Source organism: Athene noctua, chromosome 1 (assembly GCF_965140245.1).
Source record: "Athene noctua chromosome 1, bAthNoc1.hap1.1, whole genome shotgun sequence".
NCBI classification, from domain to species: Eukaryota; Metazoa; Chordata; class Aves; order Strigiformes; family Strigidae; genus Athene; species Athene noctua.
Genome location: NC_134037.1, coordinates 200001932 through 200014728, shown reverse-complemented (window position 1 = coordinate 200014728; position 12797 = coordinate 200001932). Strand labels below are relative to the sequence as shown.

Genomic DNA, 12797 nt, shown 5'->3' with positions numbered 1-12797 from the left:
TGATCTTTCCCGCGCCCCCAGACCGGCGCGTTACCGGCCGGGCCGTGGCGGGGCAGTGCTAGGTGTGAACGGCCACAGCAGCACCTTCAGGAAACAAAGGCAGGGAACCCCCGGCGAGCCCCGGCCCCGGGAAGGGTGACCGGCAGCGGGGTCCTTCCTCACGGCCCGCGGGCCCCCCGGGCGAGAGAACTCGAGCGGCACGGGGCTGCACCCGGCGCCCTTTCTCCGCATTCTCGTCCTCCTCCCCGGAGCGGTCGGAGCGGTAGCGGCCGCAGGGCGCTCCCGCCGGCCCGGCCAGCCCCGCTAACCCTGCCCGGGCCGCCGCCCGCCGCAGGGGAAAGCCCGCCCGCCAGCGCGCGCGCGCCGGCGCCCGGGGGCCGCCGGGAAACGTAGTGCAATCCCGCCCGTGACGGACGGCTCCATCTTCTCCCCGTGCTGCGAGGAGCGCGCATGCGCCCGCGCGTCACCGCCCCTTCTGCCGCGGCCGGTATCCCGGGCAGCGTTGTCACCGCGGCGCCCGCCCTCTCGGCGGGGATTGGCCGAGGGAGCTGCGGGGCGGGACACGAGGGAAGAGGCGATTGGCTGGCGCGGGTGTCACCCGCCGCGGGGATGATTGATGCGGTTGCCCGCTGAGGAGGGAGGCAGCGTTTCTCCTCGGCGTCCGGCGTCGCGCCGGGTACAGCCCTGCCCCCCAAGCGGGGTGGCGGCGTCGCATGGTTCCTGGTGCCCCCCTCTCCCCGTCCCCCCCAGGAAAGCTCTCGGGGCTGCTCCTTTCTGGGGCGAGCGCGGCCTCTGCACCGGCTCGCAGACGGCAAGAGACTCCTCCAAAGTCCGTGTCCTACCGCAAAAGCATCCAACTTCCCCCGCTCGCCAGCCCCGCGCCGCGCACTGTCCCCTCAGCCTCTCCGCCGGCCGCTCGCCTCGCAGCGTCCGCGCAACTTCACCGGAGCCTCCGCCTTCCCCCCTCACCCACCCCGCACCCCCCCCGCACCCCCCCTCCCCTCCGGCCGCGGGGGCTTCCTCCCTACGCCGGCACCGAGCTGCCCACCCCCGCGCTAGGACCGCATCCCCGCCGCCTTCCCTCCCCAAACGTGAGTAAGGGGAGGAGGGACGATGAATATGCAGAGGAGCGCTCGCCCCGCCGCGGTTCCGGGAGGGGGAGGGGGGGAGCGAGTGGTTGTGTGTGTGTGTGTGTGTGGCTGTGTGTGGCTGTGTGTGTGCGGTGTGTGTGTACACAGCGCTGGGAGGGGTGCGCATGCGCCGTGCGTGGCGGGGCTGAATGTTTCCCAAGTGTTTGAAACTGGTATTTGGGTTTTCCACGTTGGATCAAGTGCGGCGTATAGGAGCGAGGAGGCTGCGTTAATATCACCGGGGAGCGGCGGCGGCGGTGAGGAGAGCGGGGAAGGGGGGAGCGGAGGAGAAGCGGAGCAGAGCGGCGCTGGCGCATGCAGAGGGGCTGCCGCTGCTTCTGACAGACACTTTGCAGAGCACATTTTGTTTCCAGATTGTTTCGGAGGAGCTGGTTTAAGCCCCCCTCCTTTCTCCTCCTCCTCCCCCCCCCCCCCTTCACACACACACACACACACACAAATCCCTCTGATTGTTCCTACCACCTCCTTCGTGAATTACCCACAACGACAGCCATTCAATCAGCTGCTGCTGGCTGTAGGGGACTAGCGGAGGGTGTGTGTGTGTCTCTCTCCCTCTGTTTCACACAAGAGGAGTCAGATGTAGCTTCTCTCGGTTTTTTGGGGGAGCTACAGAGAGAGGTGGGCAGGGAGTGAGCCGTTCATCGGGGTTACCGTCTTTGGAGGGAGCAGCACTTGCTCTCGCACAGACAGGGAGAGAGAGGTGTGGGGAAGGATATTTTTTTTTCTTTGCCGGATGAAAATGTTGAGTCCTGCAAACGGAGACCAGCTTCACCTAGTGAACTATGTGGAGGATTATCTGGACTCCATCGAGTCTATGCCCTTCGATCTGCAGAGAAATGTCTCCTTGATGAGGGAAATTGACGCCAAATATCAAGGTAAGTGCTTTCTATATATGCGTGTGTGTGTCCGTGTGTGTGGTATGGGGCTCGGGGGGGGAGGGTGTCTTTCCCTTTCTTTTCTTCAGAGCTGAGCCTCGGCTCCGCTTGTCCCTCTGCACCCCACAGGGATGGTAGTTTTATTTTTGGGAGGTGAAAGGAGGGAGAAAGCCAGGAGGAGAGATCCGAGGAGAGAGAGGGGCTGATCTGCAGCGTTAGCTCTTGTCATGGGGCGGAACAAAAGGTCTCCGGCTTCTCTTATTAAGCAAGGACTCTGCTTTTCTGTGTAAATTGCTGGCCAAGAAGGCGGGGGCAGGGAAGTGGGGTGTGCGGTGCACAAAGGGGGGCCGTCCCCGGCCGTGGGGCTGAGGTGGAAGGCTTTCGGGGTACGGAAGAAAGTGCTGGGTGGACAGAGAGGGAGAGATTACAGCACAACATTTAGGAATGTACAGTATTCATTATGGCTGTAGTAGGGGAGAGAGGCAGCTAGTGAGGGAGGGAAGGAGGGAGGGAGAGGGAGGGAGGGAGGAGAGGGGGGTTAGGCGAGAGTGGGGGGCAGGGTGTGCTTTCTTCGCTCCCTCCTCGGTGGGTTTCGTTTCACCCCGTAAAACAGCCCCGCTCCGTGGGGCGGGGGGGACGGGACTGGCGTGTGCGGTGTGTGTCGGGGAGGGGGGGGGGGGGGGGGGGGTACGGTCGGCTTTACGGATGTGCTGGCTGAAGTGCCCCCTCCCTCTCCCTCCCCGTGCCGCCGGCACTCGGGGCACGCCGTCCCCTTGCCCCACGGGCGGAGGGGAAGGAGAGGCCGGTTTGTGCAGGGCTCGGGGCAGCTTTGTCACTTGCTTGCTGGTGTCCACTCGGGAAGGGGGGAGGGGAGGGCTTTATTCGGTGCCGCCGGCAGCGGTGACAGCCGGGGCGCCGGGCGCGGAGGACCCCCTCTCCCCGCGCCCCCGTGCATGTGGCCTTAGGGGGGCGGTGGGCAGCGAACCCTCTGCCGCTCCCCTGGCCGCTCGTCGGGGCAGGGAGGCCGACGGCTCCCGGGGGAAAGGGCCGGGGGAAACTTCCTCGGGAGACGGTCGTCGCCGCCGCGGGGAGCGCGGGCTGGCGGGCAGGGAGGGAAGGGCGGGCAGGCGAGGAGAGGAGGAAAGGAGAGGGCAGGGCGGGCAGCGCGCCTCTCGCTCGCTCCGGGCACGCGCCGCCACCGCACACAGCGAGCGCCTCCGCGCTTTGCTGGGGAAGCGGCGTCGTTGCGGCTTTTATCAACGCCCCTCGTTAGCATAGCGCGGCTGGCCCCGCCCCCCGGCGGCGCTGATAGGGGGGAAGCCTCCCCACGGGCCGGTCGCGGCCCACCTCCTCCTGACGATTGGTCCTCGGGCTGGGCTGTTCCGCCTTGTGCCCCGCCTCCTCATGACGTTTCGAGAAGCAACTTTTCTGTGGGGTTGATTTGAATATCTCGGCCTGCCCCGGCCTGTGAGTTCTGATTGGCTGGGGCGGCGGCAGCGGGCGGGCCAACCTTGGGCGCTCGGAGCGTGACTGACGTGTTCTCGGGACGGGGGACGCCGCTCTTCCCGCCTCCTCTTGCTCGTGAATGGTGCGACGGTGCCGGAGGGGGCGGGCGCAAGAGCCCTCTGCCCGCTGTGATTGGCTGGTTGCCTTTTTATCTTTATTATTTTTTACTCTTCTGGTTCTTTCTGGTTCCGATTGGGAACAGCGGGGCGGTAGGGGCGGGCTCTCCCCGCCGGCCGCTCTGATAGGCGCGAGGGTGGGCGGGCCACCGCCCTTCTCCGCCCGGTCGCCGCCGCCTCCTCCCGCGCCCCTCCCTCCCCCGCTTCCTCCGGCTACGCTGCGGACCGGGGAGACCGCGGCCGGTTTCCTGCCGGAGAACAATAGCTGCTCCGTCATTTCCGGGGCGGTGCCGCCGCGCTGGTTGCTAGGGGAAGGCGGGTCTCCCGGCCCGGCGGGACGAGGCCGCTTCCCGGGACGGGCGGGCGCTACCCCCTACGTTAGGGGCGTTAGGGCCCGCCGCGCCGTCATGGCGGCGCCTGGCGCCACTCCCGCCCCGGGCCTGGCGCGGAGCACGCGGGTTGCCGGGCCCGGCGGGGGGCGGAGCCGCCGGGGCGGGGCCAACTCGGGGGCGGGGGCTCACGGGCGGCCGCAGAGGGCCGGGGCCGGGGCCGGGGCCGGCACGCCGTCGTCCCGGCGGAGGTGACCTCCGCTGGTAGCGCCCAGCGCGGCAGCCGGGCGGCGGAGCGCGGGCATCCTGGCGGGGCTTCTGGCCCTGCCGCCTACGGAGGTGCTTCTCGCCCTGGCGGCAGTGGGGGGTCCCGGGGTGCGTGGGCACGCAGCCGTCACGGCTGCGCCTGGACCCCGTGAGGGCCGCGGAGCTGTTCTGGGAATAAAGCTTTCACAACATACGGCACCTCTTTTTTTGTTTTGTTTTGTTTTGTTTTTGTATTATTTGAATGGCGCCTGTGATGTTGGGAGTGTGCATTCACAGCTGGTGAACAATTGCGTAACACAAAAATGGCACAAAACTCTGCTTTCTGGTCTTTCTGTTACACCACGCCAAGGGAAAGCAGTTTTCTGGAATTCCTATAAACGCAGCCTCCTCAGGGCGGGCAGCTTCCGCTGAGCGTGCCCGTGTGAGGAACGGCGCTGCAACCCTCCTCCGAGCTGTAGTAGACAGCTGTCAAGCTGCTGCTTTTAGCAGGAGCAGTGCTCGAATATAACGTTTTTCCAACACTGATGCGCAGCAGCCCTTTCTGTTTGGCTGCGTTTGTGAAAAGGCTCATCTCGCACCGTGTCTCACACACCAAACGCGGCAGTGCCCGAGGACGCGCTCGGCAGGGTTTTGCAGAGTTCGAGATCGTTGCAGCCAACTCTTTCTCCTGCATAATACAGCCGTTGCAGGAGGTGGTGTGGTGCTGTAGTGTTAACGTGCGTGTGCAATACCAGAATCGAAGTTTTCGTAATGCCTAACTTAAGTCATTAATTATTTCGTGGTCTCGAGAGAGAGTGTTCTTTATGAAAGATGCCTGCCTACCAGACTGAGATGGGTTAAACTGATGACATCACTCAAGTGCCAAAATTCAGAACATAAAACTTCTGCATTTCAGCCACTGAAAATAATTAGCACTTGATTTTTAGTCTTCCTGAATGCTTAATCTTCTGTACATTTCGGGGTTTTTTTTTGCTGGTGGTTAGGTGGTTTGGATTTTTGGGGTTTTTTTTGTTTTGGCTTGGGTTTTTTGTAGTTAGAAAAAAAGGCATTTGCTGAAGATAATAATGTACTGAAATGCTAATTTTGGTTAGATAGGTTATATTGCAGTACCAGCTGACAGGTCATGCTTAACCGATGCGAGAAGCGTAGGCTGCAGCTGTAAAAACTAAAGTAAAACTTGCACAAACTTTCCATTGTCTTCACTAGAAATCAGGAATGCATGTGTTCAAAAAATCTGCCCAGGCAAGACAAAACCTAAATCACAGGATAACTATTAGTTGTGTATGTATCACATTCTCTTAATTTAAAAAAAAAAAAAAAAAATTTAGAAAAAGTTTTGGTAATACCATTTGCACATATAAGGATCCTGGTTTCTGTTACGTCAGTTGAGGTTAGATTTTATATCTCAGTATATTTTGCTTCTCTAAGGCAGAATGCTCTAGGCTGTGAGAAAGGGAAAAGTCAGCGAAGAAAGGATATGCAGAAAAAATATTCTGCATGTTTTTGAGCACTTAATGTGGAAATGCTGAGTGTCCCGTATGTTTGAGTTGATTTGAGTATTGCGGTAAAACTCAGAAACATCTGCTTAAAAATAGGTTTCTAGAACCATTCTCAAAACTTTTAACATTTTTGTGCTCTGTTCTTTCTTAGAAACTATTGGAACAATCCTTCAGCTGCAGTTCAAGATCTAACATATTTTTTGTGTTAGCATTTTAAACTGGAAGCTCTATCTGCCCCAATTGTTGCATATCATCTTTAATGTTATCTTCTAACTTTTTCATTCTCCTTCTCTGCAGGGAATACTTAATGAAGATTATGTTTCTGTGTTTTAAAAAGTAAGCAACAGGTATTTTACAGAAAGTATCAGGAGGAAATCATCTAAACATTTTGGATATTATAATCCTAATTCTGTAGTCCTAGAGATTTAAGTGGCCTCACATTTTCAGCAAAAACAACTCAGCGATATTGGATGAAACTTGCCATAGCTTATGGTCTGTCCCTGTGCATTTGAAGTTCTCCTGCATCAGCTGTCAAGTATGATAGTGATTATTAACACAGTATCTGATTTCTACACTGATTTGTACTTTCTTTCTCTCCTACTCTCTCCCACTCTCAGTCACTCACTCAAAAGTATTAATGTTAAACAGAAAATGTCCAGGAAAGCAATCTATGAGTTTGCCCTCTAATTTTACAGTGAATTTTGGAACGTTTGATGGTGTGTATATATTTGTTTAGTTAGTAGTTTTTGATTACTGGTAAGTTTAAAGGGAAGAATTGTCAATGCGCATAAAATTATATTTAGTCACTTAGTCACTTTTTTTGTTTCCAAATCAGCATTTGCATTCTCTTCCTGTGGGACTGAGTAGATCAAAAGTAATCCACTGGCGTCATGATGTCAGATACCAGCTTCAGGGAATCTGTCTTTGATCAGCTTTGAGGGTTACTAAAAGGTGGTGTTGCGTGGAAGGAACAATATGGGAAGGCTTTGTTTCACCATTCCCTCTGTTGAAAATATTATTTATAGTTTTTATTTCTTCCTTGCAGAGATTCTGAAGGACCTGGATGATTACTATGAAAAATTTAAACGAGAGACAGATGCTGTGCAGAAGAGAAGAATGTTGCACTGCATACAGAGAGCCTTGATTCGGAGTCAGGAACTGGGGGACGAGAAGATCCAAATAGTCAGTCAGATGGTGGAGCTCGTTGAGAACAGAACCAGGCAAGTGGACAGCCACGTGGAACTGTTTGAGACTTGTCAAGAGACTAACGATACCACTGGAAACAGCGGGAAAGCCAGCCAAGATAAATCAAAGAATGAGACAATCGCACAGGCAGAAAAGCCCAACAATAAGAGATCGAGGCGGCAAAGAAATAATGAGAACCGAGAAAATGCTTCAAATAATCATGATCATGATGACATCACCTCAGGAACTCCAAAGGAGAAGAAAGCAAAAACGTCCAAGAAGAAGAAACGGTCCAAGGCTAAAGCAGAGAGGGAAGCTTCTCCCCCAGACCTTCCTATTGACCCTAATGAGCCAACATACTGCTTGTGCAACCAAGTCTCCTATGGAGAAATGATAGGATGCGATAATGATGAGTGCCCCATTGAGTGGTTTCACTTCTCCTGTGTGGGACTCAATCATAAACCAAAGGGCAAATGGTACTGCCCCAAATGTAGAGGAGAAAATGAGAAAACTATGGACAAGGCATTGGAGAAGTCTAAAAAAGAAAGGGCCTACAACAGGTAGTTTGTAGACTTTTCATAGCAAAGAAAAATAAAACCACCAAACCAGTGTATTTATTGTCAGTGTCACCTTTGTTGAGGTGAAAGGATTGTAAAATGTATATTTTTAAAGGAGGTTTAAAACTGAACCATTCCTGTTATAGGGACGGCAATAAGCAATTTTGATTTTCATTTGGTAAACTGTAACAAGAATGTGGTCTGTGGACCAGTGTATTCCAAAAAGTAAAGTTATAAGAGTTTAAACTGAATATTCAGGTGGGTCTTAAAAGATAAATTAATACTTTTTTTTTTTTTTTTCCTTCAGTGCTGGTAGCACTCTACCCATTAAAATTTTGATGACAAATATCTCTGAAATGTAATTTTGTTTCCTTTATTGAAAAATGTTATTTACCTTTTGAGCAAAATTGTTAAATAGTTTAGCCATCTGGTTGTATCTGAATAAAGCTGCAATACATTACAAATGTAACTTCTTTTGGTGATGAGCAGTGCAAGAGCAAACAAAAGGAGGGTAAAATTTGGTTCCTGCTACAAAGTGTCAGTATAACAGTTCAATAGAAAATGTTTAAATAGGCTTAGAGGATTATTTTTAAAAAAAAAAAAAAAAAAGTTAATGGTTACATTTTACACAACAGATATTTTATATGCTGGCCACGTACCACAAGGGCCATTTTAAAATGATTGAATATGTTTTATATTTAACCAGGAAGTGGTTTAGTAATGAGACTTAACATAAATGAAGCTTTATACTGTCACAGATAGTAGTGTAGCAATCCTTAATTTGTTTAAGTTGTATAAATGTACATTTTTAAGTGGAGTTGCACTTACTGTATTATACTTGGAAATGCAGCCAAATGCCATTGTGTAACCAATGTGCATTTCCTGCTGTATGTATGAAAATTGTACAGCTGTGATATTAAGAAATAAATGAAACAACTTTGACAGTTTGCTTCTTTAACAATCATGTTTAATGATCATTCATATATCTTTAAAAAAAAATTGTCTTTAACCTCAGCAGCTTCAACAAGCTGCTGCTAGGAAGCCTGAAACTGTTGTAGTGGTAACCAAATTACAGTTCTGATAATGAACCTTCATAGACCGTATGGCCAGCAAGGTCGTAGGAGAGCAAAAATAGCATTTAAGTTTCCATCCAAATCCGCTCTTTTTGTGCTTGCAGTCACTCCCAGTCCCAGACATTTATCTAAAAATTGATAGTATAGAGCTGGTCTTGTTAGTTTTTTTTTCATGCTTTTACACTATGGATATAAATTATTCCATGTCTGTTATCAGCAGAAAGATCTTTTGTGTTACAGCATTCTAAAGTATTATTGCAGCTGTTTCAGGGCAGGCATTTTTATTCTTCACCTCATACAAAAATATACTAGCTCTGACCGAGGTGCTGTGCATTAGACGAGGTATCCAGATCCTCTGTCACTTAGCTTTATAGCGAAGCTTGCTCAGACTATTTCCTTCATCTGCGTGGTTGGAGGTTTTGGCTGAGCTGATTTTGTCTCCTCGTCCCCCCACGGGCCTTCACTGCTAGTGTGAAGGGGATGGGACTAGCGGTAGGAAGGCTGTGGAAGCGAAGGTTGTGAAATCCGGTGGGTCAGACAAGAGTCCTGTGAGAATAGGGGAGGCCGGAGTGGGTTCATTTTTTTGGAACACAGCATTCCCTTAATATTTATAACTGCGTTGTTTTGCTTTCTGGCCAGTGAAACCATACTTTCCCCCCGATGTATCCCAGCAGGTCCTTCTGTTGGAAGTAGGGGAGACAAGGTTTTGCATCCAGTTGAACACAAGGCAGTTGAAGGGGCTCAGTGTTTTCTAAAGATGTGCTGAAAAACCCCAAGATGTGCCACATCACTACATGTGGATATTCCCTGCCAGTCAGACATACTCCCAGTGACAAGTAGAAGTCCCGTTTTACTTCTAATTAGGTACACTAAGTGTGCGTGCATGTGTTTCCAGTCACTACAAACTATCACGTTACACCGAGCCATCTTTGCCCTGAGCAAACGACCACTCCGAATCACAGCTTCTGTTCCTGAGGTGGTTTAGGATAGGTGTGTAATTTCTTTAGTCTCTTACCCTTCTTTTCTCTGCAGCCTTTTGGATTTCCATTCTCCCTACACACTTAGCAGCCTTTCCTGCTCCTCTCTCTTGCACTTGCTGTTGTTGTGGCTAATCCCAACATTTCTGGTCTTTTCTGCCTCAGCCATTCTGTTGTCCTCCCACCAGCCTATGCTGAGAACATTGATACTTAGCAGGATTGTACTAGTGACACTCCAGTGAAACTTTATATAGGAACTAGTGCAGACACAAGTTTCAAACCGAGCCTTTTTCATAAAACCTCTGCATTGGTTCTTCAGGGCATTTTGCATGTGGAAAGCTAGAACAAAACAACAAAGGTGCAAAAGACTATGGGAAGAAAGTCCAGCTAGAGATGGATCAGTAGAGCAATATTTATATGGCCCTTCAGTGAATGTGTTTCCAGTTACTGAAGGCTGGCTGTGGTCTCCTGTATTTCAGCTTTTCACAAAAGACAGCTCCTGATCGGCAAAGCAGCTTGAAGTTACATCCCCTTCTGCATTTTTCCAAGACTTGGCTTATCTTCCCAACTCGCCCTGTTACAGATGTAACGTTGTTCTGCTGCTCGAGCCTGAGGGTTGACTGGACTGGTGCAGTACCATTTGACAGTCTAGTTTCAGTCGATGGGTGCAATTAGATGTGAGGGACTCCACTGCGGTACTGAGCTCCTTATGGATGAAAGTGAAGCCATCTCATGTTATACTGACACACTGCCAGGTGCCACGTACTGTGTAAACTGGCTTTGGTATCTTGTCTAAAATGCCGTCTTTACAAAGTGTCTTTACAAATTCTCCTTTCTTAGTTATTTGCAGTGAATTTAATGGCCAAGAGAAACTGCTGTCCTTTGAACCAACTTTTGTTATTTCTGTGTAGCAGATCAGCTCATTTGCAAGCTTCCTTATACTGCCCAGCAGGGTGACAGTGCTGTGATTCGGGGAGATCATCTGCAGGTTTGAGGAAACAACTGAATCTCTCAGTGACCCTTTCCCGTCGAGGCTGCCAACAAAAGGCTTGAGTGAGTGGGAGGCTCTTCTAGGAGCTGAGCTAAGGCTTCTGACTCATTTCCCACACTAGTGAGCAGCTACCAGGTATGGTAGCATTGATATAGTATATAAAAATCAGCAGGTGTTTGTTGAGGGGGAACTCACAGCATCAGGAATCGCAAACTTCTTAACAGTTCTCATTTAAAACATGCAGGCAGCTGTAATCACTGCTAATCTGTAATAGGTATCACAGGAAGGTCTATGTTGTGTTGCTGAACCCTTGAGCCGATGATAAAGTCCTTTCGACTACTGAAAAGCACCGTTTCAACACTCAAGTCAAGGGAGCTGGCAGCAGACCTTACACCCGAGTCATCACCATCCTCAGATGGCAGATTTGTTCTGCAGTTGGGCAGCTGGCAGCAAAGAGCTGGTGCTGATGGCACAAGTCAGGAGGTAAAGGAAGGCAGCTAGGGAGCCCTTTGGGTGCTATGTCAGCTCCAATTGCAAACTGTTCCCAGCAGGATGGAGAGAGAGCACCACCGTGAGCCCAAACCAGCAGAGCAAAGCATCAGTTTCAACCATTATATCACCTGAAAGCATCCCAATTAAGCAGAACTACTGTCTCCATTAAGCAGCAACAACCCTGGCCATGTGTATCATTAGGTTTAAATAGGTTTCTTACTAATTAAGCGCAGTTGCTGATTAACTGTGTCCTAATTTCGTGGAGCATGCAGAATAAATACAATTGAATTGGACTGCTCCATGGGTCTCGTTTTTTGGTAGGGTATTTTTAGTTAATCTTTTAAATTGTACTAAAAATGAAAGAGAGAGACAAAATATTGTGATCTGTTGCACAGAATATAATGAGAAATAAGTTCTCTGTAATAGAAATGCTTCAGAACTAATTTTAATATCCTTGGGATGCATTTCGTTGTTTTAGTTAGGCTTATTATTGTCCTCGTGGCCTATTTGATCTGTGTACTTAAAAAACCCTCACCCTTATGCTAGCCATAGCTCAAAAGAGCTCATAATTTCTCTCATCTGAGTATCAAAAGTAGTGCGAGCATCCAATGTAATGTCAAAAAATAATGAAGTTAATAATACTTCATGCAGCTGCTTACTTTCCCAAGTATTCCTGAAGTCCCAAATGTCACAAGCAGGGGGAATGATGCAGTAAGGAAGAGCACCGAAGCAAATGAAGTATGTATAGGAAGTGCTGAGAGACAGTATTAAGGTTTGCTCCTGAATTCAGGATGCCTAGATTACTTTTCCCAGTAAGTGTTTATTGTTGTTCGTAGTCAAAAAGTAACTAAGGTACCTCTGTCCCCTTTTGCAGCAGAGGAGCCATGTTAGTGGCCAGGACAGGAATGTGGAAGGCTGGTGGCTCTCCCCAGTTGCAGGCTGCTGGTTGTCAGTGTGTGAAGCCCAGTTATGAGGTTAAATTAATCCTTCAGTTCACTTTATAAACAGCTTCACAATAGTGACTACCATCCCTTGCCCCATTGTGTGTTACTGGGACCTCTGCAGGACCTCACCACTCTTGCAGCTTCACCAAAGACAAAAGGGGCTTGATACCAAATTTTTGAAAGCAGGTACCAGCATTTAAATTTCTAGCTCTTACTTGGAAAGCATAAGTAAACATTTGTAGTTTAACATCCTTGAGAAGGACTGCTGGCTTTCTTGTTCTCTCTGGGATGGTTTGATAGTTCAGCCAAACATTTTTAAAGACTTTGTAGACTACCCATCTAACGTAAGATCATTCATTCTCAGATGCTGCAGTAACAAAGAATGTGGAAGTCATCTGGGTCAGAGGGATGGACGCTTTATAGAAGTCAAAATTCCTTTCAGTTGTTGGGGTGAAAACCTAACCTCCACCCAAATTTGAGGTAACTAGTGGAAGCAGGGAGCAAAAAATGTGTCTGAAACTGCAGAATTTCTAGCAATACAGAATCTGAGTTTCTATATGACTGTGCTGTATGCACTGTGCACCTCTTCACTGAGTGTATCCCCCAAAAAAGTTTCAAGGCAATTCCTCAGATTGCTTATCAAATGTAGTCCTACAGAATTGACAGTAATGTTCATTTTTAAGCTGCTTTAGGTGTTTTACTATTTTCAATAGCTTACTTTAATAAGTCAGCTGTTCTGTGTGGCCGTCGGCCGAGACTGAGGGCTGGAGGAGACTGGGAGCTGCAGAAGTTGCAGGCAGTAGGTGACTTCATGCTTGTGGTACAGCAGTTGTCC

The 12797-nt window shown here is 50.1% G+C and overlaps 1 protein-coding gene across 1 annotated transcript; it reads left to right on the top strand.

Moving 5' to 3' along the window:
- Positions 1 to 1196: 1196 nt before the first annotated feature.
- ING1 (inhibitor of growth family member 1) lies at positions 1197 to 8409 on the top strand. Its single transcript, XM_074910274.1, has 2 exons — positions 1197 to 2026; positions 6789 to 8409. The coding sequence occupies exons 1-2, from the start codon at positions 1885 to 1887 to the stop codon at positions 7490 to 7492; spliced, it is 846 nt and encodes a 281-aa protein (XP_074766375.1). The 5' UTR covers positions 1197 to 1884; the 3' UTR covers positions 7493 to 8409.
- The last annotated feature ends 4388 nt before the right edge of the window (positions 8410 to 12797 follow it).